Genomic DNA, 26,515 nt, shown 5'->3' with positions numbered 1-26,515 from the left:
AAGAGTCCACGTTCTTAGCAAGATGGACTTCCAGTTCTCTAAAGATCTGGGACTTTCAATCCTCTTGAGCAGAGATCTGCCAACTCCAGCCCACAAGTCATCTCTAGTTGTCAACTGTTTTTGTTCAACCCATGAGCTAAAAATGGTATTGATATTTTTAAGTGGCTAGGGAAACCAAAATCCAAAGAAGAATTATAATTTGGTGACAAGTGGAAATTATTTGACATTCACAAAGTTTATTGGAATTCTGCCATCCGTGCTCATTCATTTACAGTTGTTTATGGGCGCTCTCATGCTACAGCAGAACTGAGTCGTTGCAACAGAGACCATCTGGCTTGCAAAGCTGAACATATTTGCTATCTGGGGCTTTATAGAAAGAGTTTGCAGCACCCTACTCTTGAGGAAACCAAACTGGGTGAAGGGCCCTGGAAAAGGCTGTGCTCAGGCTCAACCTATTCTCAGCTTTCTTGATCACTGTTCTCACCAGCTGTAAGCCCAGAGTCAAGCCTGTGAACCTGGACTACTGTGTTCCCTTCTGTTCTTTGCGACCCGTGGACTGTAGCCCACCAGGCTCCTCTGTCCTTGGGGATTCTCTAGGCAAGAATACTGGAGTGGGTAGCCATACCCTCCTCCAGGGGTCTTCCCAACCCAGGGATTGAACCCAGGTCTCCCGCATTGCAGGCAGATTCTTTAACCATCTGAGCCACCAGGGATGCCCTTATGAAAAGGAGACAGGGGTTAAATGGGAGTTTGTCACAAGAAGTGTATAGGCAACCACCTAAGAAACAGCGTGGTTGCCCCTGGTCAGAAAGGGCTCCCACTCTGTAATCCGTGAAGAATAATATTAGGACCCAATTAACTCCTTCCCCATCTCTTTTCTCCTACTAGTTTTGTCCGAACTGCCATTCCTTTCACCCAAGAACCGCAGAGAGATAAACCTGCCAACGTCCAGCCTTATTACCTCTATGGGTCCAAGGTGAGTGGTCTTGCCTGTGTCCTACTTCTGAGAGGACTAGTGAGCAAAAGCAAATAGGAAAGTATTCCCCGAATCAGAAAGGCAAGAAGTGTGGAGATAAAGAGGCAGCAGTGAGGTCCAGGAAGAAACAACTATGAATATATTCATCTTTATTTGTTCACAACTAGCAAGACTGGGGGTGAGCGCAGACCTGGCAGGGCTGGGTTCTGGGTGGGAATGGGGAAACAGGTGAGAGGGTCTCCTTGTCTTGGCATCACATCTCCTCCTGTTCTCGGTTGATTCACTGTCATATCGTCCTGCAATTCTGGGATTTTGTGCTCCATAACTATGAAGGATTTGCAGCCAGGAAGCAGTTGGGAAGGTGGAACTTTGAAGGAAATCCCAGATGGCCAAAACTACCTCTGAGAGGTCTCGTCCTGTCTCTTTGCTGCTTGGATCACAATGCCGATCCTGACACTAATGAAGCCTCCCAGGCAGTGTCTGTTCTGGACCTTCAGTCCTTTGCCAGTTGTTAAACAGACATTCCTTAAGCCCTAGAACATGCTGGGCAGGGTCTCCATGCTGGAGATTTAGCAGAGACTGAAGCAGACGCATCTCCACCCTCCTCCAGTTCTGTTTCCACCCTGGGGGTTGAACACAGGGGATCACCCTTCACACAGATTCACCAACACCTTGACCTATGTAGGAGATTAGCCTGCAGGCTAATCTTAGCCTGCAGGTTTGTGTAGGAGAACACCACGGAAAGAGTGCAGAAACAGCTAAAAAGCTTAGGTTCTTTTTTGTGATGGATGAAAAATGGCCACCTCTGACCCCATTTTTCACAACATAAGCACAGATGGACTTAGAAGAAGTAACTGGATAAGTGTAACCTGGTTAGACAAGGCGCTCCTCTAGGTATGGGAGCCCTAGTTTGGGAAGGTAAGGAACAAAGATGAGTGCCCATCACTCGGGCCTGAAGGTGGGAAGGTGGGGCTTAGAAAGTCTTAGGCTGATGCTGAGACAGAGCAGGTGTCTCCTCCAGAGCAGCCAGTCTGGTCAAGGCTGCTGTCTCAAGGCACCCTTCCAGACAGCCTTGTGGATAGTTCACAGGCATGGCATGAATCAACAATGGCTCACAAAGGGACTCCCTTTTCTATTCTCTTTTAAACCTTGATGATGATATCAAGGAGCAAGTCTTGAGTTGGTGTCAAAATGTCTTTAATAGCTCTCCAATAATTGCTAATCTCCCTTTTTATCAAAGAGAGCAGGCCCTAAGCTTAGAGTCCTTAGACAGTAATAGTATCCAAGTCAAATTTAATATGATTTTGTTTTCATTCTGCTTATTAGGTCTCTTTTCTTCTATTTATTATAGCAGAAGTGTGCTGGCTTTTCATTTGGGGAATAACATGGGCTTCCTTTTAAAATAAGTTTTTTAAATGACTCAATATAAAGAAAATGCATTGTTAATAATAGTAAGGTTAGTCTGTGGGTTCAAAAAAAGTGAAGACGGGGTACAGGTGGTGTGCAATTGGCTGAATTAGAGTATTTTGGTATGCAAAATACTCTAGAGCAAAGTTTCTCACATCTTTCCAAAATAATCCCCCCACTGCTGTAACAGCAAAGGAGCCTGGACATTTGCCTCAGCTGACTGAAAGTTTAACTGAAGAGCCTATCTTCAATTAACAATTTCCTTGAAGTGTGTTTTATTTCAGTCATGTCAGTTTCCATTTCTAACCCATAATATACTAATGGTTGTTTTAATTTTAAAATAATGCTTTTATTTTCTAACTGAGCCCTGCTGCTCTAGATGGACCCTCCTAAGAGATATCTTCCTCCCCTTGCCCACCATGGGGTATGTGTTTTCCAACTTGAAGGGCTTTGTCAAAGGGCACTCATCCAACCAAGTAGTTCACAAGAGCTCAGTCATTTGAGGGAAGATGAGTGGGTAGTCTACAGATGCATTTTTACAGGAGACCTATTGCATGGAGGCCTTTAAGCTACATGGTGTGGGCTGCCTCCTCCCCACCTCTCACTACCCAAAACGAGGCAATACAGCCTGACCATCTCCCTCCCTCTGCAAGGCACCCGCATCGGGGGCATGCTGGCCAGCTTCCACTGCTGCAGCTTCAGCTTCTGGTTCTGCATCTTCTCCAGAGTTTTTGTGTGGCAGCTCCACCAGGGGGAGCCCCTGCAGGCCTTCCTCCCCCTGACCTAGCCCCGGGGCCTCCTCTGGCCATCTCACCAGCCCATTGGCTTCCTCCATGTGGCCGGCTCTGTAAGACCATCGAGGTTCGTGGCACCGGATGCACCAGAACTGGAGGCAGATGAAGGCTAAGACTGCCGTGAAGCAGGCCAGCAGAATGGCCATCAGCACCCAGAGCGAGATCTGGGGGTCCACCAGGGAGCTTCCAGCGGCCAGTGGAGTCTTATCCAGGGTGTGGAACATGGTGCAGTAGTGCCTGTAGGGGAAGAGAATCTTCTTGCAGCTGATGCACAGGAAGTAGAGTGTGGAAGGGGTGAGGTGTTCCAGCACCACGGAGCTGATTGTTCGAGGCACCTTCTCCTCGTGGTGGAAGCTGTAGCGAAGATAGCCAGAGAAGATGCTGTTCCAATTGGGCCTATACATAATATGGTAATAGTCCTCCAGGCAGGGCTCCGAGGACGACCAGGAAATGATGGCTCCTGTATAAGAAACGTTCCCAACCTTGATGTTCATCACGATTCTGAAACCAGAATCAAAGTGAAGAGTGACATGTCCTCATTTAAGTGTTGATTTATGCTAATCACAGCCACCGTGCATTGAGTATTCAACATGAAGACTAATATTGCCCCCGTTTAACAGATGAGAGATGGAGGCCAAGAGGTGACAATACTCAGCTGGGCATAGCTGAGGAATGGCAGAACCGCAGATCAGATCAGGGCCATCTCATGCAAGCCGGGCTTGCAGGCTTAGGAAAGATGCACCCAGATCCCCCAGCCCCATGCTGCCCTGTCTCAGAATCCTTAAATAAATCCTTAAATGGTTCCCAAACCTTAAAAAAAAAGGAAGAGGGAGAAGAAAAAGGAATGAAGGAGAAGCAAGCACAGCCTCAGGGTCCCCATGTTAGTCACCATGGGCCTGTGACCTCCAAGCCAGATGATTGTTTCACCTAAAATTTCCCTGTAGACCTCCTGTTGCTGCCCCAAGTGCTGTGAGTTCATTCATCTAGAACATTCTGGCCACTGTGTTTTTAGCCTCGCAGTTCTGTTGCCCGTGGCGAGAGGCGCTTTGCGTCAGTCACTCAGGGACAGCTCATTTCTCCCCAAAGCCTCTGATCGTGTTTTGTCCATTTGTTTGCTTTTTTCAAAGCGGAATTACCCAGGAAATTAGTTTCGCAGGTCAAGATAATCAGCTCCAAATACCAGCAGAGCTGCTCCTATTTGATACTGCTGGTTCTGTGACTGTTAACAGTGGTAATCACCAGCCACAGTTAGCGAGCAGTTGCTATGTCACAGGTCATGCTAGAAGCTCAACATACTGTAACAAATATGCTTTATTCATCACAACCTTTGAACTAGATTCCCGTTTTACAGACGAACAATCTAAGAGAAGCCATTATCTAACAAGACCCAAAGCCACATAACCTCTGGATTTCCAGGTTTAGTAGTAGAATGTTATCAGAAAATGAAGTGCTGGTACTAAGACTGGGTTGCCGCTTTTTCCGACACATCAAATGATCCCTCTTCTGACTGCCTCCCTCTCACTTTGGTAAGAGTTCATCATCTTCAAGCTTTTTAGTTTCTTTTTAATTCTGTGTATTTGGGAGAATTCAGCTCTTCTCCGCTGAATTGCCCTTGAGCTAAAATTCTAGAGACAGCCATAGTCAACCTGTGTATGTTCATAGATAGGTATCACCCAGCCCAGTCCTCTGCCCCTACTCTCTCTTATGAAAGACAGAGGTTTCATTTCTGATTGCAGCAGCAGAGTTAAGAAAACAAAAAACAAAAAAAACCAGTTGATCAGATTTCAACCTGAATTGGATACTAAGCCAGACTGGTTCCTCATGAGCTGCTTTCTCTCCTCCCTGCCTCCCTCCAACCTCCTATTCTCATGCCCTTGCTCCTAGAGGAAGTAAGGTGCAGAAAGGTGCCCGGCAGTGAGTGATCTTCAGTGCTTGATTTTCTTATCTAAAGATGACAGTAAACTATAATGCTCAGGAAGAGGAATGAGTTCCTTGCCATTTGGCTGGAAATGTTTTCCCAGAAAAATGGGGAATTAAAGGGAGGAGGCAGGGGTGCGCAGATCCCTCCAGGAAGAGAGTCTTTTGCAGAGGAGACTGAGTACCTGTGCTCCCTCCGTGGGTCTCCTTCTCAAACACACCCGTCCACGCCGTCCCAATACCTGCCACGTCTCTACAAATATACTTCCGACCACAATGAAAAGAGCTTAATTCATTACTTGTGCTACAGAGGCAATAGCCCTCGTAAACCCTTCCATCAGGAGTGATTGGGAATCCTGTTTCTTGTCATGAATCTCTCACATCTGCACTGGCTGTCTTTGCAGGCTGAGTTTTCTACAGCAGACATTTTAAAAAGCTTTCTGTCAAGATGTGGCATTCACAGCTTTTAGGATTAGATGTCTCCCTGTATTTGTTCTTCTGTCTCTCAATCCCCCCTATTTTTAGCTACTCATATTACCATTGCCTGAATCTCCTCCAAGCAGAGTATGAAAAGAAAAGCCATTTCCATTCCGAAGAAGAGCCATGTATGTCCCTTACCTGATGCTTGCAGTGATCTGGTTATCAGGCACCCCTCAGAGGCAGAGTGGATCAGAGCCCAAGGATGCTGCCTTCTCCCCTCCTCTGCTCTGGGCTCTCTGGGCTCTCCTTGATGTCTCTCTCACCACTGTCTGAGTAATTGCACTGTCGCCCCCAATGCTCACATTATTCATTTCTTCAGATCAGCATCATTCACCATGGCAACCAGCAGGCATCTGTACGCACGATGTTTCAGTCTGGAAAGGCTTCTGCTCATTGAGAGGAGCTCTGATTCCTTCAGCCGAAAAAAAGGCAAACAGTCCTCTCCATGTTGATCCTCAGAATGAAACTAATTCCTCAAAGGCCCCTAAATTATCTCTCTAATAAGCTAGTTATCATTTTTATCCCTCATCCAGACCTTCTTTGGACAGTGGTTTCAAAGGCAAAGATGCCATTCTCTGTTTTCCCGCAAGTAAAGATATGATTACCTCCTCATCCCCTCCCAACCCAACCCACCGCCACTCCACCTCTGCGTCCTCTTATTTCTTTATTCTTGTCTCCTGAGGCTTTACCCAGTTACATGACATTGGTCAAGATGCTTTTATTCTCTGGGCCTCAGTTCATTATCTGTAAGACTAATGGCTTGGGCTGGATCCAGATATCAGATAGAAAACATGAGTACCATCCCTGCCCCAGTCCTGAGCCTACATGAGGCATGCTTGCTAAACCATCAGGACACTTGTCCTGAGTTGGTTTGAGTGTTCCCCATCCCCAACCCACCAAATTCAGGTCTGCCTAGAACCTCAGAATGTGACCTTTGTTGGAAGTTGAGACTTTGTGGTAATTAGTTAAGGACCTAGATGTGTTATCACCCTGGATTTAGGGTGATTCCAGTGATTGGTGTCTTTATAAGAGAAAGGAAAGCGGGAGTTATGCACAGAGAGAGGCAAAGGGCAGAAGCCCATTGAAGCAATGCTGCCAGAAGCCAGGAGGAACTGGAAGATGCAAGGAAGCCTTCTCCCCTGGAGCTTTCAGAGGGAGCATGGCCCTGTCGGCCCCTTGATTTCAGGCCTCCAGAACTGTGAGTGATTAAATTCCTAATGTTTGAAGCCATCATGTTTCTGGTAATTTCAGCAGCCCTTGCTCAGATGGATCTAGGCCTGAATCATATAAAACAATAATAAAACACAAGCTAGGTGTTTTTAAAAAGTCATCTTTTTTCTTCTTGGTTTTTGGCCAAAGTATCCAAGTGAACCCACGAAGGTCTCCTTTTGATTCACATCAGTGATAATCAAAAAGTTATAAAAGCTGCCCAGTGAGTCACAGACCCTGCCCAGGCCAAGGGTCTGAGACGTGGGGTGTCGGGATGCCGGGTGTCCATCAATTAGACACTTGCTCTGTGCTTCCTGTGGTATTCAGTCTTCCCAGGTGTCTGGCTGGAATCTGCTGTGATGCATGCTAACGGTGAGTCCCTGCAGAGCATCACAGCGTCCTCCCCAGATAGGCCAGTGCAGTAGTTTGCAGATGCCTTTTGAAAAGGTTATTTTGAGGAGAATAAAAATACCAGAGTTAGGGGACCTGTGGAGCGACAAGATGAAGCTCAAGCCTTTGCCACCAAAAACGAGAATTTATTTTTAATGCTCCTGGATGGCATTTTTCACACTGAGCTTTTTATTTGAGAAGCTGAGACACTGGGAGAATGTGAGGTCTAGATGTCCTCTTGGTTCACAGATCCCGAGAGAAGGAAAGGTTTCCCCAGGCCGGGGGACTGATGAGTGGCAGAGCCAAGTGGGGAGTCCGGGTCCAGGGAACCCTGACTCCAAGGCCAGGGCTCATCCTGCTCCCTTGGGTCGTCACCATTAACCAGCAGCACCCAGAGCACCCAGTGAGCCCTTGTGGGTAGACAGGTCACATGAGGACACTTAACTCAGGAGATCACACCCAGCCAAGCTCCTCACTGTCTCCACCTTCAGGGTAAAGTCACCCTTCTGCAGTCACCCGAATGGTGGCCTCTTCAGCTCTCAGGCCTGGGGGCCTCTGGCTGGTTTACACCAGCAGTAAGTCACTACAGAGGAAACCAGCCAAAAGCAGGGTCCCTGCTCCCTCCCTGAAGGTGGCAGTGAAGGGATAGTTGAGAGGGCATGCCCTGGCCCCAAAATTGATTGCCACCCAGAGGCTGAAGACCCCAGGCTGGGTTCAAATCCTGCCTGTATGGCCTTGGACAAATTTTCTGACTGTCCTAGGCCTTGGTTAACTCTTCTGTAAAAGGCAAATATTAATACGACCTGCTTGATGATGTTGGAGCAGTGAGATGAACCCATCTCTGTAGTGCTGGGCTTAGGAATAGTGAGTGAGTGAAGTCGCTCAGTCGTGTCTGACTCTTTGCGACCCCATGGCTCTTACTATTTAGAAGACAAGGTCCGTGGACACGAGCCATTGCCTAAGTTGGCTGTAGCTTCATCCAGAGGCTGTGATGGACAAGGTGTGCCATCTGCATGATGCTTCCTTCCCTCTTTCTCTCCTTAAAACAGCTATATTTTAAAAATGTGTTAAAAAGTATCAAAAAGTTCAAAGACAGTAGTCAAACACAAACTACTCAGAAATAACCACTGAGAACATTTTGGTGTGTTTTACATGTTTTTTCTCATTTTACCCAAGGGGAACTTTTTGAGGTAGGCCCTCTTACCATCATTGTATAAAGGGAGAAACTGAGGCTCAGAGGGATTAACTGACTTGACAAGTATCACAAAGCTAGGCGGTGGCAGAGCAGGTCCCTGCACCGAGGTCTGTTGGTCCAGACCCCAAGCTCCCAGCCGGCCTCTTTGATGCCGATCTACCCTTTGGGCCGACCTTCAGTCAGTAGTGGTCAACAGTAGCTCTTTGCCTTGTGGTTGACTTCTCTGAGAGCTGGGGACAGGACTTTGCAATTTGGTGGATTCCAGGGTGATGGGAACAGGCAAGGAACTAAAAGATCTCATAGGGAATATCCAGTCACCTGAAAGTAGCAGGTAGAAGCAGGGAGAAAATCAGCTACATTTGAGAAATACAGTCCAAAGGTGTTTCCTCTTCCGGAGTCTGGAGTCCAGGTTCCCCTGCTTAAGAGCTGTGTCACTTAGGGTTGGGTTCAGTTCAGTTCAATTCAGTGGCTCAGTCATGTCCGACTCGTTGCGACCCCATGAATTGCAGCACGCCAGGCTTCCCTGTCCATCACCAACTCCCGGAGTTCACTCAAACTCACATCCATCGAGTTGGTGATGCCATTCAGCCATCTCATCCTCTGTCGTCCCCTTCTCCTCCTGCCCCCAATCCCTCCCAGCATCAGAGTCTTTTCCAATGAGTCAGCTCTTCGCATGAGGTGGCCAAAGTACTGGTGTTTCAGCTTTAGCATCATTCCTTCCAAAGAAATCCCAGGACCGATCTCCTTTAGAATGGACTGGTTGGATATCCTTGCAGTCCAAGGGACTCTCAAGAGTCTTCTCCAACACCACAGTTCAAAAGCATCAATTCTTCAGCGCTCAGTCTTCTTCACAGTCCAACTCTCACATCCATACATGACCACTGGAAAAACCATAACCTTAACTAGACGGACCTTTGTTGGCAAAGTAATGTCTCTGCTTTTGAATATGCTATCTAGGTTAGTCTTGAAGAAAGTAGTGAAAACCACTAGACCATTCAGGTATGACCTAAGTCAAATTCCTCATGATTATACAGTGGAAGTGAGAAATAGATTTAAGAGACTAGATCTGATAGAGTACCTGATGAACTATGGACGGAGGTTCATGACACTTAGGGTTAGGGTTAATATTAAATGTAAAAAACCTTTAGCAACTGGTCACCAAAATTAGTATATGGGTCAAAACATTAAAAAAAATGTTATTCTCTAAGTGAATTGTAGAGTTCTATCATAAAACAGCCTCCCAAGTGATATAGATTGTGGCACAAATCATTTCTTAAATTATACCAATAACTTCTCAATTGTGTTTTGGTCTTTGGAGATTGGTGGTGTGATCTTTGTTTGATTTGGTTGTTGGTGTCTAAACAGTGCCCCAGTGTGAGCCTTGATTTGACCTCAGAGAAATTCATTTTACGCTTGCAGTGCCTCTCCATGAAGCCGTAGTCCTTGGGGTCTAGAAACCAGGGCTTTGCTGCAGCAGGCTGGGTGCATCTCAGCCTGCTCTATACCTGGGCGCCAGCACTTCACATGGGGCCCGAGCAGGGGAATCTGCCTTGGCCCCACAACACCATCAGCACCCAACTTCCTGCCCCTACCCTGCTATCTTATCTGTGTGGCACCTCTCCCAGGCTATACAACATTATTTATCCCCCAGTCCAGAAGAATATTGTTATTTTGGCAGTTGGTAGATATGGCAGAATATCATCTTGTATTTCACTGCAGGAGAGTCACTTCACTTCACTTGGGCTTTCTGACTTTCCTTAAGGTTTTTTTTTTTGGTTGCACTGAGTCTTCGTTGCTGTGCATGAGCTTTCTCTAGTTGCGGCGAGTGGGGACTACTCTTCATTGCAGTGCATGGGCTTCTCCTTGTAGTGGCTTCTCTTGTTGCAGAGCATGGGCTCTAGGGCATGCTGGCTTCAGTAGTTGTGGCTCATGAGCTTAGTTGACCTGAGGCATGAGGAATCTTCCCAGACCAGGAATTGAACTCGTGTCCCCTGCACTGGCAGGTGGATGCTTTTTTTCCTTTTTTTTAAATGACACACACATATTATTTATTGTAACATTATTGGACAGTATTTCTCAGAGAAAATCCAGTGATGATAACATAGATAATCAAGATAAATATCATTTGATAGATAATAAGCAAACATAGGTGATCATGTATATATACTCTAGGAAAAGGAAATTAGGGGAAATACTCTTAAAAGTGAATATGAAGTGTAAGATTTACTTTTTACTATTGTCTACTTTTTAGTTTATATTTATTTTTAATTGATTGATGATTGCTTTGCAATATTGGTTTGATTTCTGCCATACATCAATATGAATTAGCCATAGGTGTATATATGTCTCCTCCCTTTTGAACCTCCCTCACACCTCCCACCCATTCCCACCCCTTTAGGTTGTTACCAAGCCCCGGTTGAGTTCCCGGAGTCATACAGCAGATTCCCATTGGCTATCTATTTACATATGTTAGTGTATATGCTTCCATGCTACTCTCTCCATTCATCTCACCCTCTCCTTCTTCTCCCCGGCCCTTGTCCATAAGTCTGTTCTCTATGTCTGCATCTCCACTGCTGCCCTGCAAATAGGCTGATCAAAGCATCTTTCTAGATTCCATAGATATGCATTAATATACAATATTTGTTTCTCTCTTTCTGACTTACTTCACTCTGTATAATAGGCTCTAGGTTCATCTACCTCATTAGAACTGACTCAAATGTGTTCCTTTTATGGCTGAGTAATATTCCATTGTGTATATGTACCACAACTTCTTTATCCATTCATCTGTTGATGGACATCTAGGTTGCTTCCATGTCCTTGCTATTGTAAACAGTGCTGGCAGGCAGGTTCTTAACCACTGGACCACCAGGGAAGTCCTTCACTTGGGCTTTAATCCTCTGCTAAATGGGGATGATTGTGCCTGCATTACCTGGTCTCAAAGGCTGCTTATGGCCCCCAGAGATACCAGATCCTAATCCTAGACCTGGAAATGTTGCTTTATTTGGGAAAATGGCTTTGCAGATATGATCAAGTAAAGAATCTTGAGATGGGAGTATTATCCTGGTTTATCAGGACAAGTCCTAAAGGCCATCACTAGTGTCCTCATAATAGAGAGGCAGAGGAAGGCTACACACACAGAAGAGAAGGCCAGATCTCAGCAGAAGGATTTGAAGATTGCCATTAGTGATGCAGCCACCACCCAAGGAATGCTGACAGCCAGCAGAGCTGGAAGAGGCAACGAACGGATTCTTGCCTCAAGCATCTAAAGGGAGTGTGGCTGTGCTGATTTTGACATTGGCCCAGTGATACTGATTTTGGGTTATGACTTCCAGACCTATGAGAATAAACTTCTGTTGTTTTAAGCCATAAGATTTATGGTAATTTGTTACAGCAGCCATGGAGAAACAAATACAACTGGACAATTACAAGGGAATTATGTAAAAACATTCATGAACAGGGAATTATGATACACTTGTGTATCATCTTATGAGTACAGAATTTTTAAAAAGCAGCATCATTGGTTTCCTCCAAAAAACTTTTGGCAACTCTAGATATTGTCGTGTTGATAGGGTATCTCAGAACAGGAGGGTTTGGTTCCTGTTCTCCCTCTTGCCTTCTCCAAAAGACTTTATTCATGGGACAGAAAACAGGAGAAGACTTATTTCTTGAGGTTTCTACTTGGATCTTTCAAACTCTGAGCCAAGAAGACCAAAAGGACACCCTGATGTTGGAGAACCAGCCCTATGGCTCACCAGACATCAAAAAGTGACAGACAGACATGAGCACTTTTACTCATGCCCTCCAATGGATTTGAACCTGTAACTTAGGATTTATCAGTTCTTTCAATCATCTCATTCTGTGGTCTTCCCAACAAGGATGCCATTACTGTTTTACTCATTTACCTGAATCCTCATTTACCTGCATGTTTTAGAGTAAAGCTCCAGCTCTTTCCCTCTCTGAATTATAGAGCTATGTTTGTGTTGGTGGGCTGATGGCATTCAAATTGCTCAAGGGACATTAGAGAAATTGTAAGTAAAACAGGAAATTAGAAACAGTTTTAATTCCTCTTGGGATCTCTGAAAACAGCAATTGTGATTCCAGAAAGCAGAGATGCAAATTGCTTGCAAATTTGATTTGCCAAATAAACAAGCTTCCCTGTTTGAAGTGGTTGGTCTTGTTTATCATCTGGTGAAGATAGACACTTGATGACTAAAAGTCCATCTACAACACTTCTGGATGGTTAAAATGGTAGCTTTTATGTTATGAATATTTTACCACAATTTTTTTAAAAGTCCACTTATAGAGATATTACAGTTCCCAGAATCTGCCAGATCAACTCAGCTTTTTTTTCTCTCCTTAAAATGCTATTTCACTTTTGAACAAATATGCATATATATCACACATTGATATTATGGCTCCAATTCCTGAATCAGGCTTATTTCTTGAGATCTCATAAAGGTATCTATTGTGAGCAAGATGGTTTTAACCAAGCTTAATTTTAAGCAAGACATCCTAAACAAGGTACATAGTTTCTAAAGGTACGTAGTTTCTAAATGCAGGCATTGATTGTAGCCCAAGTCAGTTAGCAGGATTGGTTCTATATAAGAGATCTGTAGCAAGTTTCCAATGTCTCAAGTCATGTTGCATTCCTGTTTTTCCTTGCCAAACTTCAGAAAATGCCCCGGCTCCCATATTCCCACATTTTCTCAATAGGGCCCAGCCTCCTACTGAACCAGCAGGTCAGATGGGTGCCCTGTGGGTGTGTGTGTGCATGTACTTCCTAGCATGCGTGTGTGTGTTTCCTCCTGCATGGGTGTGGTGTGTTGGGGAAGGGGCCAGCGGTTGGGGAATGTGGGGACCTTGTTCACTTAGAAGGAGGATTTGAATTCTGCTCACTTCATGCTAGTCCTTCCTGAGCTTGGGCCATCAACTGAGGCCTGAATGGTCCAGACCAGAATCCAAGAGTAATAGAGGAATGTCAACAAGAGGCCTCCTGTGTGTGGGTTTGTAAGGGGGGGATTATTTTTTTGGCCCTGTGTGTGATTAAACAATTCCAAAATTATTCTTCTCTGCTTAGAACTCTGGAGAGAGCTGCTAAAGGGTTCCATCTACCCAACTACATTTTTATTTGTGCTTGCCAGGAAGTGCCAAGGGAAACTTGTGTTAAAAGCTCCTTGGGTGGGAGTGGCGGCTAAGGAGGCTGCTAAGAAGGATGAGCACAGGGAAGACCGCAGTGGAGCTTGCACCTGTGGGGGGAGTTAGCAGCACATCTATTCCCACCCTCTGTCCCAGGCAGAGCAACCTCCTGTGTCACATGTCTCAGTCTTTCCTTTCCAGTTACCAAAGGAAAGGAATATGAAGGGCTGTTATTTCAGCCAGTACTTCCAGCGTGCCTGGTACCATGCTAAGAGCTGTATGTATGTCACCTCATTTAAATCTTGTACAATCCTCCCAGAGTTGGTATTATCTTTACTTAGGGAGTGAAAAAACAGTGAACATGTTAGTCACTCAGTCATGTCTGACTCTTTGTGACCCCATGGACTGTAGCCCACCAGGCTCCTCCGTCCATGGGATTCTCCAGGCAAGAATACTGGAGTGGGTTGCCACATCCTCCTCCAGGGGATCTTCCTGACCCTGGGATCGAACCCAGGTCTTCTGCATTGCAGGAAGATTCTATACTGTCTGAGCTACCAAGGCTTAGAGAGTTTAAATAATTTGCTCAGGATCATCTAGCTAGTAAATTTATGGAACTGGAATTTGAACTCAGGTGTGCTCACCCCAGTAAATAACTCTGGACTCAGACAAAGGAAGAAAAGAAGTCGGAGAATCATACAGGGGAAGAAAGTAGCTGATTGCTTTCTGTCCCCTCTAGGAATATCCATTTGAAAGTTCCATGCTGTTCAAAAGTTCCCTTCACAGGATATTTGAAAAAGACTCTGAATATGCTCAGAGCTTCACTGGGTTCAGAGGAGAGGCCCAGCTCCCGGTGGGGAGGGTGAGGAGGAAGCTCCCCTGGGGATGAGTCCATGTGATAACCCTTGGACTGTGAGCGCAGCCCAGCCATCCCTCTCCCGTGCCCATGCGGGCTCAAGCTGCAGCCTCTTTGGGAGGAAACTCAAATCAGGTTTTTGTTTTTTAATCTTTGAAAGCAAATATTGGGAAGTGAATTGGACTATGATGTACCCCAGTGGGCTTTTTAATTTACTTTTGTTATTGAAGTATAATCATAAGCAATAAAATGCACTGTCTTTGTTTAGGCTGTTGTAACAAGAATACAGTAACTGGGTGGCTTAGACAGCAAAGATTTCTCACAATTCTAGAGGCTAGAGAGTCCAGGATCAAGGTGCCGGCAGATTCCGTGTCTGATGAGAGCCCACTTCCTGGTTTGCAGATAGCCTTCTTCTCCTAGTACATGTGGAGAAGAGAGGGGAGGTGCAGGTGGGGAGGGAAAAAGAGAGAGAGGAAGGGGAGGGGAAGAGGGAGAGGGAGAGAGCATTTTCATGTGTCTTCCTCCCAGGGCACTAATCTCATTGATGAGGACTCCACCCTCATGACTTAATTACCTCCCCAAAGTCCCACCTCCTAATACCATCACAATAGGGATTAAGATTTCAACAAAAAAATTGGGGGATGAGAGCACAACCATTTAGTCAATAACATGCACAGATCATGTGTGCATATAGTTTCATGAGTTTTGACAAGTGTATACATGTGTGTAGTCAAGAACCCAGTCAACGTGTGGGACATTTCCATCATCTAGACACCACCAGAGGGAAGCCATGGTGTGTCTACTGTTTGTTTTCCCCACTCTCATCCCTGGAGAGGGGGCAGGAAACTATGGAGTGGGCTTTGGTTACAGAGCCAGAGCTGAGATGCACTCACTTGGGAGCGGGATTACCTTCTGCCACGTGTGCCCTGGTGCCTCACTCCCCTCTCTTTGGTCCCTGCCTGTTTGGCAGGGTGGCCTGTTACAGAGACACTAAAATGGTTTGCTCCACACACAGAAAGTTATATGGCCTGGCTCCATGGTTGACTATATCAAACTCAACAATTCATATACTCCAGGATTTGCTGATCATCACCCTCTGTGAACATCATGCTTTTTAATCAGTTATATTTTCCCTCCCCACATAAACTCCTCCTGCCCTACCCCATTTAGAAATCTTTAGTAACTACCTACAAGGTGTCCCTCTTCCAGGCTCAGGCAGAGTTCAGAGCGCTATTTTTTCACACTCTGTGTGTGCATGCTCAGTCACTAAGTCATGTCTGACTCCACCAGACTCCTCTGTCCATGGGGTTTTCCAGGCAAGAATACTGAAGTGGGTTGCCATTTCCTTCTCCACTCTCAAACTCCAAGCCTCTCCATATATAGGCATTAACTTAGCAAGAGAACTGTTATTCAGCCTGTTGGATGAGTGGGCTTGTGATTCCTCATGAATTCTTGTTATTAGTGGACACTCTAATTGTGTTCCTCATGTATCCTTCTTATTAGAGGGTACCATGATTGTGATGCTTGTTTGTGAAGTTTAGAATATAGTAAAACATACTTGATGCAAAACCTAGGCTGAACATAATCGAATCTTCCCTGATGCATGAATCTTGCAGAGCTCCAGAAGCACCATCACAGTTCCTTTTTAATTCATGTAGGATTTCTAATCGGAGAAGGCAATGGCACCCCACTCCAGTACTCTTGCCTGGAAAATCCCATGGATGGAGGAGTCTGATAGGCTGCAGTCCATGGGGTCGCTAAGAGTTGGACATGACTGAGCGACTTCACTTTCACTTTTCACTTTCATGCAATGGAGAAGGAAATGGCAACCCACTCCAGTGTTCTTGCCTGGAGAATCCCAGGGACGGGGGAGCCTCGTGGGCTGCCATCTCTGGGGTCACACAGAGTCAGACACGACTGAAGCGACTTAGCAGTAGCAGCAGCAGGATTTCTAATTAGCCAGCTAATAGATTACAGATGTGGTCTTTACAAATTTGCATGCTCTGTATACAAGATTTTTACAATTCCAGATAGAACTGTACTCAAATCTAAGGTTAGAAGTGAAGTTTTTTCTTTAAAAAAAAAAAAAAAGTTTAGGGTTTATGTAATAATTCTGCTTCCAAAGTTCACCTTTGTAGGCAGAGGTTAAAAACTTGGGCTTTGGGATCATAACCACCTGGGTTCAGACAGGGCTCAGTTACCTATGAATCGTGTGATCTTGAGCAAGCTACTTACCACCCTGAGCCTCAGTTCCCTCATCTGTGAAATGGGGCCTAGAATTGTACAGATCACAGATCACATACATGGGTTGTGTGAATTAATTGAAAACGCACTTGGAGGGCTTCATGCAGCCTGGCATGAGGTGGTCCTTAAGTGGCAGCATTTCAAAACAAAGTCAATGATAACTTCAGTGTCTCACCTAGCTAAGGGAGACCAACTCAGAGCCCTTTATTTTGATCCTGTATTCTCAGACAGAAAGACCTTACAGAGATTCCACTAATTCAGCAACAACATCTCATGAGGTCCAGAGGACAGTGGAGGTGGCCCTTCAGTGGTCAGGGCTCTGGGCCCTCAACCAACACCCAATCAGAACATCTCAGCTTTTGTCTATTTCCTGTACTTATTTCTGACATCTTTTTTTTTTTTTTTGCTACTCAAAAAGCTTCAAAACCAGTATTCTAATCCAACCCACTCATTTCATAGATGAAGAAACTGAGGCTCAAAATTCCTGTATGGTTTTCCAACGTGGTCGGCAGAGGTCTCCTGCCCCCAAGGGCTCTTGGTTCTCAAGACCCCGCCCTGTGATAGATGAAGACACCTCAAAGTAGAAAGAAGGCAACGATGAATCAGCTATTGAGGTTTCACCACGGTTCTTCCAGCCAGTTCCTAGCATTGAAAATTCCCCTAGAGAAAGAAAAGCATTTGTTTTACCCTCGCTCTGTGGCTCAAGTGTGAAAGTCCTGGTTTGTGTGTGGACAGTCAAGTGTAGCATGAGTCCTATTTTATGAAAAGATATTTGCTTGGAGGCCCTTTCTCCTGTTCTGTTAGGGAACTGCTGCCCCATCAGATGCTCCATCCTGTGGTCAGTGACCACCACTCTCTAGTAGCATCTTGCAAAATGTATTCATAGGGGTTCCCCAGTGAGAGAACAAGGACATCAAGCTTCTGTCCTTCTATGATTGAAACACCTCCTGCCAGGACTCATGTAGTGTGCATTCAGTTCTCTGCCACTGACTTGGCCACATCCTCTGTTTTCCAGCCTCTCAACATCGCCTACAGCCACATCTACAGCTCCTACAGGAACTTTGTGGGGCCCCCGCATTTCAAGACCATCTGCAGACTCCTCGGTTACCAGGGCATTGCTGTGGTTATGGAGGAACTGCTGAAGATCGTCAAAAGCTTGGTGAGGAAGGGGCCCTGGGAGGGGCCCAGTGGGGAGCAATGAGGCCTGCTTTTACTTTTTACCTGGCCTGAAAAATCCAGTAACAGGCTCTTCAGCTCTGTCTGTAGGAATCACCCAGGGAATGCTTTGCCCTTGTCCCCTGATTCCTCTCACCTATCACCCTGTAACATTTCATGCATTTTCTGACCTGCGTTTTTTTGCCTCTTCTTTTCTGGTGCCCAGCTTACTCCTAGAACTTGCTAACTGAATTCAGCAATCTTGACTTTGACTTTAAGGCCTACTGGCGCTAGTGGTAAAGAATCTGCCCGCCAATGCAGGAGACATAAGAGATGCAGATTGGATCCCTGGGTAGGGAAGATCCCCTGGAGAAGGGCATGGCAACCCACTCCAGTATTCTTGCCTAGAGAATTCCATGGACAGAGGAGCCTGGTGGGCTACAGTCCATGGGGTCACAAAGAGTCTCACAAAGAGTGGGCAGGACTGAAGTGACTTAGCATGCATGCACACAATGACTGCTCATACCCACCTCCTGTGCTGCATTATCTAATTTGAGCATGACAAATCCATGACACATGTGCTGCCGTTTTTTTCCACCCACACCCTTGGCAGATATCACTAATCAGTCACCATGCTTCTTCCCCTTGGGATTTCTTGCTGAACACTGATACTGGCCTAGAATTGTGTATCCCTTTGCCATCATTCTATATCCACACCAAGTATGGTCATGTGAGCATTCATTTAACCAGGACACTGCTGCAGCAAGGCTTAAACATTTAAATAAGATTTTCTTGAAAGTTTGAGATGATGAAAGAGAAATAAAGCATATCTATGTCAGGAATAGCAAGCAGAATTCGTCTGCTAACTTTAGTCCTCTGGTAGCGACTATATATAATGAGGGGTTGTTCTAGGTTGTGAAGCTAAATTTAAAGAAGAAAATGTGGTAATTGATTAAAGGTGTCTATGACAGACACGGGAGGGATGAATGAACCATGAATTTTCTGTGCATAAATTAGATGATGTGTCAATCTTCATAGCTCCCTGGTCCCATTTCATCTTAGATCTTAGTTTAGCTCTCGTGTAAGTGCCCCAACCCCAGGAAGGACCCCATGCCTAGAAATTGCCCCCCCTTGAAGTCTGTGAGCCCAAGGGGATAATGAGAGCGTCCCCTTTTCTGTCTTATAATGGCCCACGTTCCCTTACAAAGGGCAATGGGGCCAGCCCACTCCCTTAGGAGAGATCCTGCCGGTCCTCTTAGGGAGCTTGGGACGCTGTGACACATACGTTGACACATACAGCATAGACTGGGTGGCTTCAGTGACAGATGTTCATTGCCCATGGTTCTGGAGATTGGAAGTCCAGAGCACAGAGCCAGCATGTAAGGACCATCCTCCTTCACAGACAGCTGCCTTCTCCCTGTGTCCTCACATGGCAGAGAGTGTCTTTCTCTTGCTCCCTCTCCTCTCTTCTTTTAAGGCATTAATCCCTTCGTGAGGGTTCCTCCCTCATGACCTAATTCCTTCCCAAGGCCCCATCTTCAAATACAACTGTCCTGGGGATCAGGGTTTCAACATATGTATTTGGGGGGAGAACAGATATTCAATCCATAGCACTTATCCACAGGTCTCAGCTGAACCCCTGTACAGCCCCACTGGCCCAGCATTCAGCCCTGAGACACTCATATGCAGCAGCCATGGATTACTCACTCATCTTGTACTCTTCCTTTGTCAGCTCCAAGGGACTATCCTCCAGTACGTGAAAACATTGATCGAGGTCATGCCCAAGATATGCCGTCTGCCCCGGCACGAGTATGGCTCCCCAGGTGGGTGATGGGGAACCAGGAGCGGGGTGTGGTGATAGGAAAATAATCCAGACCCATCCCACAGTAGAAGGGGGCTCTGGCAATCTACCTTAAAGTATTTGCTTCTCTGATGTGGCAGCAGACTGTCACAACACTGGGTTTGCACCCTCTCTCTGCCACTGAATTGCCCTGGACCACTTTTAATCCCCCTGATAAAAACAGTATCGTCTTCCTTCAGTGAACATAAGTGGTGCCCGCTGGGCCTGCCTCACAGCACTGCCCGGAGGCTGGAAGAGGTCCACAAATGTGAGAACCGTTAGGTTGTGAGCAGCGAGGTTTAGTTGTAAAGGTCTTCCTTAGCTCAGCACATCCACATTCCTTCCTCCATGTGCCTCTTTGGAGGAGACCGACACCCCAGGCGTGGCGTAACGTGGCATTTCTAAGGTAAGTCAGGAAATAAGAGTTTTCACCACTCAATCTCTGGGCAGAGAAGTCAGCCAGTCTTCCCTTCCCTGATAGTGACGGCACCTGGAATGAGTTTGGAGCCTGGGGGATGGGGAAGGGTGGAGACTATGAGTTTAGTACCAGGTGTTTTTCCTAACTACCAAGATGCCGGATGCTGGGTCAGTGTGAGCCAGAGCAGGAAAGGGCTGGGACCGATAGCCCTAGCTTTCATTCCCGGCTGCCCCACTTACTGGCTGTGTGACTGTGGAGATGCCACTTACCTTCTCTGAGCCTCGTCTGAAAAGAGGGGTCACAGTGCCTGGTCCAGGGTGTTTTTACAAGTATTACGTGAGCTATTGCAGATACAGTGCTTAGCATGACCCTCCCACTAACCCTCCCCCTGCACCTCCCAGGGATCCTGGAGTTCTTTCACCACCAGCTGAAGGACATCATCGAATACGCAGAGCTCAAGACTGACGTGTTCCAGAGCCTGAGGGAGGTGGGCAATGCCATCCTGTTCTGCTTGCTTATCGAGCAAGCTCTGGTGAGTTCTGAGCCCCAAGGAATTGGCGTGTCTCCAGGCTGGAAGGGTACCCCCACCCCAACAGATGCCCAAGGCCCCTCGAGCGCATCCCACCTGGGAGCCCTGCCGCTCAGCTGTGTGCTCTTCCAGGGCGGGCACGCGCTCCTCTCCATTCCACTCAGACCTCTCTGACACCCAGATACTGGGAGAAGCAGGTCCTGGAGTCAGAGGGGCCTGGCCTTCCCCCCCCAACTGCCCACCTTCCGCTAGCAGCAGGGCCCCGGCAGTCTGTCAGAGTCCGGGTTTCCATTCACCCGTCAGACACAAGATAACTCCTGGCAACCACAGGCCAGGCACTGCGCTGGGAGGTGCAGTGCAGTGTCCTGGGTGGTGGAGAGGAGACCTGTCCTGAAAAGTGTCTACACGGAAACGATGTGTTTACCGTCGGAGCAAGTGCTGTGAGGGACAATTGCCAGGTCTGGAGGGAACACCTGTGGTGTGGTCTTGAGGGTGGGGGAGGACCTCCCTGAGAAGGGGGCCTGAAAACTGATCAGGAACTGTCCTCATGGAGAATCAGGGACAGCTGTTCCGGGCTGAGGGGAGAGCACATAGTGCTTTCTTCATTTGTTGTCATGGAAGACAGGGATTCTCACCCTGCAAGGCAGTTTAGAGGCTGAAAGGAGGTAAGAGATGAAAGTGAAAGTTGCTCAGTCATGTCCGACTCTTTGCGACCCCATGGACTATACAGTCCATGAAATTCTCCAGACCAGAACACTGGAGTGGGTAGCCTTTCCCTTCTCCAGGGGATCTTCCCAACCCAGGGATCAAACCCAGGTCTCCTGCATTGCAGGCGGATTCTTTACCGGCTGAGCCACAAGGGAAGCCCCAAGACATGTAAAGTAAGAGCTAAATAATTGGTTTGAATTATGCTAATGGGCAAAAACATGAGTCCCTGTGCTTCTGCATCTTGGGACCACACAGAACTTGTTTGTGGCTTGCTCATGGAGTCAGCATTCTCCACACCCTCCCAGTGCTCTCCACTCGGCTCTGGTTCCATAAGGCGTCCGCAGGTGGGCCTGGCCGTCTAGGCACAGGGTAATGGGCAGCACTGTGGAAGGAAAGGCATGGTCTTCAGGACGCAGCAGGAACATCTTTCAGCATCCATTCCTGCCGTCCTCTGTCCACACACACATTCAGCAGAAGGGTATTGAGAACCTGCTCACTGCCGGGTGCATCCCTAAGTGGCAGGTCAGTGGCCATGAATAGGACAGACAAATAATTACCATTTTTATTCCGGAGAGGGTGACAGTGGAAGTGGTAAACAACCAGAGATGTGAGTGCAGAGGGTAGGGGCTGTGAAAGAATAAACAGGGAAACAGAATAGCTCAAGAGTCACAGGTGCTGGGAAGCATGTGCTGGTTTTGGAGAGGATGAGGTCTCTGAGAAATGCTGAGAACCCTGGAGTGAGCTGGGGCTGAGGTGGGAGAGGCCGGGGCCTCAGTCCTGGGCCAAGGGGGCGCCTCGGGAAGCCTTGGGATGCCGTAAGTGATTGGAGGGGGGCGGATTCTGATTTATTGTTTTAAAGGCCCTTTCACTGTTTGGAGAAGCAGCAGCCAGAAGGTGAGTGAAGGGCCAGGCTATTTGCAGTTGTCCAGTTTGGCAGGGTCATCTTAGAGGCACAGAAAGAGAGGGGCAGGAGGAGGAGGAATTTGGAAGGAGGTGAAGTGAAGGTAGAGGTGGCAAGGAAGCAGTGAGAGCACAAACTCAGAATGAGAGCCCGAGAGGGTTCGTCCTCTGGACCTGTGAGCTGTGGCGAGCCGGCCCGTCCACATCGGTGCCTCATCTCTGCAGCCAGGGATCTGGATCAGCTGTTCTCTTGGACCCTTCCCCCTGACAGTCCCCGAAACACAGTCTATTTTGTGGGGAGTAATAGCCTCTCTGTTCTCCTCAAAATGGACTAAGTGTTCCTCTTCATGGTAACAGGTTTTTAAACATGGTTCAGCGGGCCTGGTTGCTATGGCAACATAGCCATCAGAAGTCACAAGGACAAGACACACAGGAGAAACCACTCAAGGCCTCAGGAAGATGAGGAGACGTGCAGGTGGGCGGGGGGTGGGCAGGTCCCTGAAGCCCTAGTTCCCAGTGTCTCTCATGAGCACTGTTCTGCACAAGGAACATCAGTTAACTTCCCACGTACAGACCCCCAAGAGGCAGACGGTGGACGGGGCTACAAGGAAAGGAATCCTGTCTTAGGCATCCCTGCCTGCATGGTCGGTTGCAGGTACCACTGTGGTCAACAGAACACTCACATCAAAGGCCTTCAGAGCTAAGAGAGACCCCAACAGTTTGTATGGCCCAACCTCCTCTATGCATAAGTTAGGAAAGGAGAGTCAGAGAGGGTGCAACTCACCTGAAGTCACACAGCACATCAGTAGCAGAGGTGAAAGAACAAAAGCATGGGTTTCCAGTACTGACCGTCGGCCTTAGGGGAATGTGAGTGGGAGGAGACATAGCAACAGTCAGGGCTCGGGGCTTCCCTGGTGGTCCAGTGGTTAGGACCCTTCACGCTTCCACTTTGAGGACACAGATTCAACTCCTAGTGGGAACTAAGATCCCATGAGCCACATGGGAGGCTGTGAGCTCTGCTTTCTACTTAGACAGCTGGAGAAATCCCCAAGATAAGACAGTGCTTTCTGAGATTAGAATGAGGCAGGAGCTTTTGGGAACTTTTTAATTTATGAAGCCGGAATAAATATTTAAATGACATATTGATTATTCTTATTAAGTAGGAGGACTAATAACAAAAAAAAAAAGAAAGGAGGAGGAAGGGAGGAAGGAGATTATGTCCGTAGAGGAAAGGCATTTAAACTGGAATGTCCGTCCAGTGGAGGACTGTGTAACAGTCAAAAAGAATAAAGTATGATGGTGTCTTTGCACATACAACATAGAAAATGGTGAAAGACATAACAATGAATAGAAAGAAAGTGAGTTCCATGATAAGACACATTATGCCATACAAGCAAAATAAACAAACAAAGCCCACAAAATAACCCTGCATTGGGGGAAAAAAATCTGGGAAAATCATCCTATAATTCAGTCATTTTTCTCTAGGTATTACAGAGGGAGCTAGGATTAGAGGGCAACAGAGACATTTGCTGTATCTGAAATGTTGAATTTTTTTATAAGGAATATATATTCATGTATTATCATTGACTAAAAGTTAATTAAAAAGATACAAGTAGTATATCATTGGAGAAGGAAATGGCAACCCACTCCAGTGTTCTTTCCTGGAGAATCCCAGGGACGGCAGAGCCTGGTGAGCTGCCGTCTATGGGGTCGCACAGAGTCGGACACGACTGAAGCGACTTAGCAGCAGCAGCAGCAGCAGTATATCATAGTTTCAGGAAAATTGGAAGGATACAGAAAAGTATAAGATGAGAAGCCTTTTGCCCACTGGTCTCTTGTATTCTAATAGCTTTATAGAGTTTTGTCCTGTTGTGGGGTCTATATCTGTATATATGTACAAATACCTTCTCTTGCTCTGTGGCTTGTCTTTTTAAAACAGATTATTAATATATCATTAATTTGTAAATGGATGGAATATAAATTGAAAAGATTGATCTCCTGGACAAAGATATGTATTCTGTAAGTTCGGTGCTTACAAAAAAGTAAGGATGCAGTAGCAGAACAGAAATGCATACACCCGCGGGGTGGGTCCTTGTTTGCTCGGTGTTTTTAATGAAGGTCTAGTAAGCATGCCAGCTCAAACGGTAAATAATCTGCCTGCAATGCAGGAGACCTGAGTTCGATCCCTGGGTTAGGAAGATCCCCTGGAAGAGGGAATGGCACCCCACTCCAGTATTCTTGCCTGGAGAATTCCACGGACAGAGGAGCCTGGCAGGCTACAGTCCATGGGATCAAAAAGAGTCGGACGTGACTGAGCGATCTTCACAAGGCACAACAAGCATAGAGGAATTCAGTTGACCCTAGAACAGCACTGGGGCTAGAGGTGCCTACCCTCTCTGCAGCCAAAAAGTTATGTGTAACTTTGCAGTCAGCCCTTTGTATCTGCCATTCCATATCCATGGTTCCAATCTGTAGATTCAACCAACCATGAGTTATAATACTGTAGTATTTACAATTGAAAAGTATCTGAATAAGTGGACCCATGCTCTTCAAACCCATGTGTTCAAAGGCCATTTGTGTATGGAGTATGCAGTATTCTCACTGCACAGACTAGTTGGATCACCCATTTTACTGTGGATGGATGTTTTCATTGCTTACTGTTTGATAATGCCATGAATAAAGAAACCATGAATGTTCTTATATATTTCTTTTGGCAGAAATGCTCTCATTTTTTAATTATTAATTTTAAATCAATAATTATTAGTTTTATTAAATTGCTACTCTAGCATATACCTCTTTTTTTTCTTTTTATAAGGCCATTTTTTATTTTATTTAGTTTTCTATTTTTTTGACCATGCAGCGCAGTATGCCGGATCTCAGTTACCCAGCCAGGGATCAAACCTGTGCCCCCTGCATTGAAAGTGCAGAGTCTTGACCACTGGACCGCCAGGGAAGTCCCCTGTGTGGTCTCTCTTTTATTGGGTAGATACCTAGTAGCGGAATAGCTGGATTGATGTGAAGACATTATGTTTAGCTTCAGTGGATACTGCCAAAAAGCTATACAAGGTGGTTGTACCAGTGTATACTCCGTTCAGCAATGCGTGGGAGTTTTCATTTCTTCACATCCTCATGAACAGTTGGATCGTCTGTCTTTTCAGTTACAGCCGTTGGTGGATGTGTTGTGATATCTCACTATGGTTTTGATTTCCCTGATGACTAAGGATGCTGAACTCTTTCCATATGGTATTCCCATTTGGACAGAGACTCTTGTGAAATGTTGTTCAGTATTTTTGCCTATTTTATTACTGAGTTATCTTTTCCTGTTGATTTGTAGCAATGATTTATATACTGTCTGTGAGTGTGTTCGTTACTCAACCGTGTCCAACTCTTTGCAACCCCATGGACTGTAGCCTGCCAGGTTCCTTTGTCCATGGGATTCTCCAAGCAAGAATACTGGAGTGGATTGCCATTTCCTTCTCCAATATACGTAGATACATGTATTACAAATATATTTATGTGGCATGTCTTTCAATGAACAGAAGTTCTTAAGGTTTATTGTATTTCTCATCTACATTTTCCTGTGTGGTTGATGCTCTTGTGACTTGTTTAAAGAGATGTCCCCTATTCTTAAATCATGAAGATAAGTTATCTTCTGAGAGTTTTAGAGTTTAGCCTCTCCAGGCTCAATAGAACTTTAAGTCTATTATTCACCTGGAATGGATGTTTGTGTTGAATGGGAAGTAGAAAGCCAACTTCATTTCTTTCCCAAGTTGCCTCAGCACCACTAATTGAAAAGCCCTCTTCCTGGTCTGCAGACGTAGTTCTGTGTCTGTCATTTATCAAGTGTCCACAAAGGGCTGGTCATGGGAGGCTTTTAATGAATACTTGAATCAAATCTGAAATGAACCATATGTGTTAGGTATCTGTTTATAAACCTATTGTGTTTTTAAAGGAAATTCTATTACTAGTGACTAGTATCGCCTCTACTATCTTTTACTCTGAGAAATCATAAGGGAAATATTCCACAACGTAAAGTTTTGGTTCGAATGTTGTGTGGTTTTCAAGCCATCAGCCCATTGTTTGCTATGCCAGCGCACACCAGGAGAGGGCCCTATTCGTTCATGGGAGAAAGGGAGGCCGGCATCCCTGCAAAGGAGGCAGCCCTTCTGTCTGCCTTTTGCTGCCAGACCTCCCGTCCAGGACTTGAGAGTCACTTGAACACTTGAGAGTGTTCCCTGCCTTAGGCCCTGTTGTTTGTTTATTTTCTCATCCTAATAACTAAGTGAGCCATAGTCATACTGGTCAGTCAAGAGTGGTTCTTACCTTTATAGGAATTGAGGACAGTTCAGCCCCAAACTCATAGA

The 26,515-nt window shown here is 46.1% G+C and overlaps 2 protein-coding genes across 4 annotated transcripts in view; one reads left to right on the top strand and one right to left on the bottom strand.

Annotated features, from left to right (window-relative positions):
• Positions 1-26,515, top strand: part of CYFIP2 (cytoplasmic FMR1 interacting protein 2) — a 134,101-nt gene that overhangs the window by 75,535 nt on the left and 32,051 nt on the right. For all 3 annotated transcript variants that reach the window (XM_027545822.1, XM_027545823.1, XM_027545824.1), the window contains 4 exons: positions 889-976; positions 17,617-17,760; positions 19,489-19,579; positions 20,416-20,546. In XM_027545822.1, the coding sequence (XP_027401623.1) occupies positions 889-976; positions 17,617-17,760; positions 19,489-19,579; positions 20,416-20,546 (454 nt within the window). The remainder of the gene's footprint in view (positions 1-888; positions 977-17,616; positions 17,761-19,488; positions 19,580-20,415; positions 20,547-26,515) is intronic.
• FNDC9 (fibronectin type III domain containing 9) lies at positions 1,109-7,269 on the bottom strand. The gene is made up of 2 exons (XM_027545825.1): positions 5,713-7,269; positions 1,109-3,678 (listed from the first exon to the last, which is right to left on the bottom strand). The coding sequence occupies exon 2, from the start codon at positions 3,669-3,671 to the stop codon at positions 2,988-2,990; it is 684 nt and encodes a 227-aa protein (XP_027401626.1). The 5' UTR covers positions 3,672-3,678; positions 5,713-7,269; the 3' UTR covers positions 1,109-2,987.

The sequence above is a fragment of the Bos indicus x Bos taurus genome, chromosome 7 (genome assembly GCF_003369695.1).
Source record: "Bos indicus x Bos taurus breed Angus x Brahman F1 hybrid chromosome 7, Bos_hybrid_MaternalHap_v2.0, whole genome shotgun sequence".
NCBI lineage: Eukaryota > Metazoa > Chordata > Mammalia > Artiodactyla > Bovidae > Bos > Bos indicus x Bos taurus.
This window is presented reverse-complemented; position numbering and strand designations above follow the sequence as displayed.

Excerpts from the sequence above, each read along its gene's own strand:
- FNDC9 (XM_027545825.1), bottom strand. The coding sequence starts at position 3,671 with ATGAACATCAAGGTTGGGAACGTTTCTTATACAGGAGCCATCATTTCC.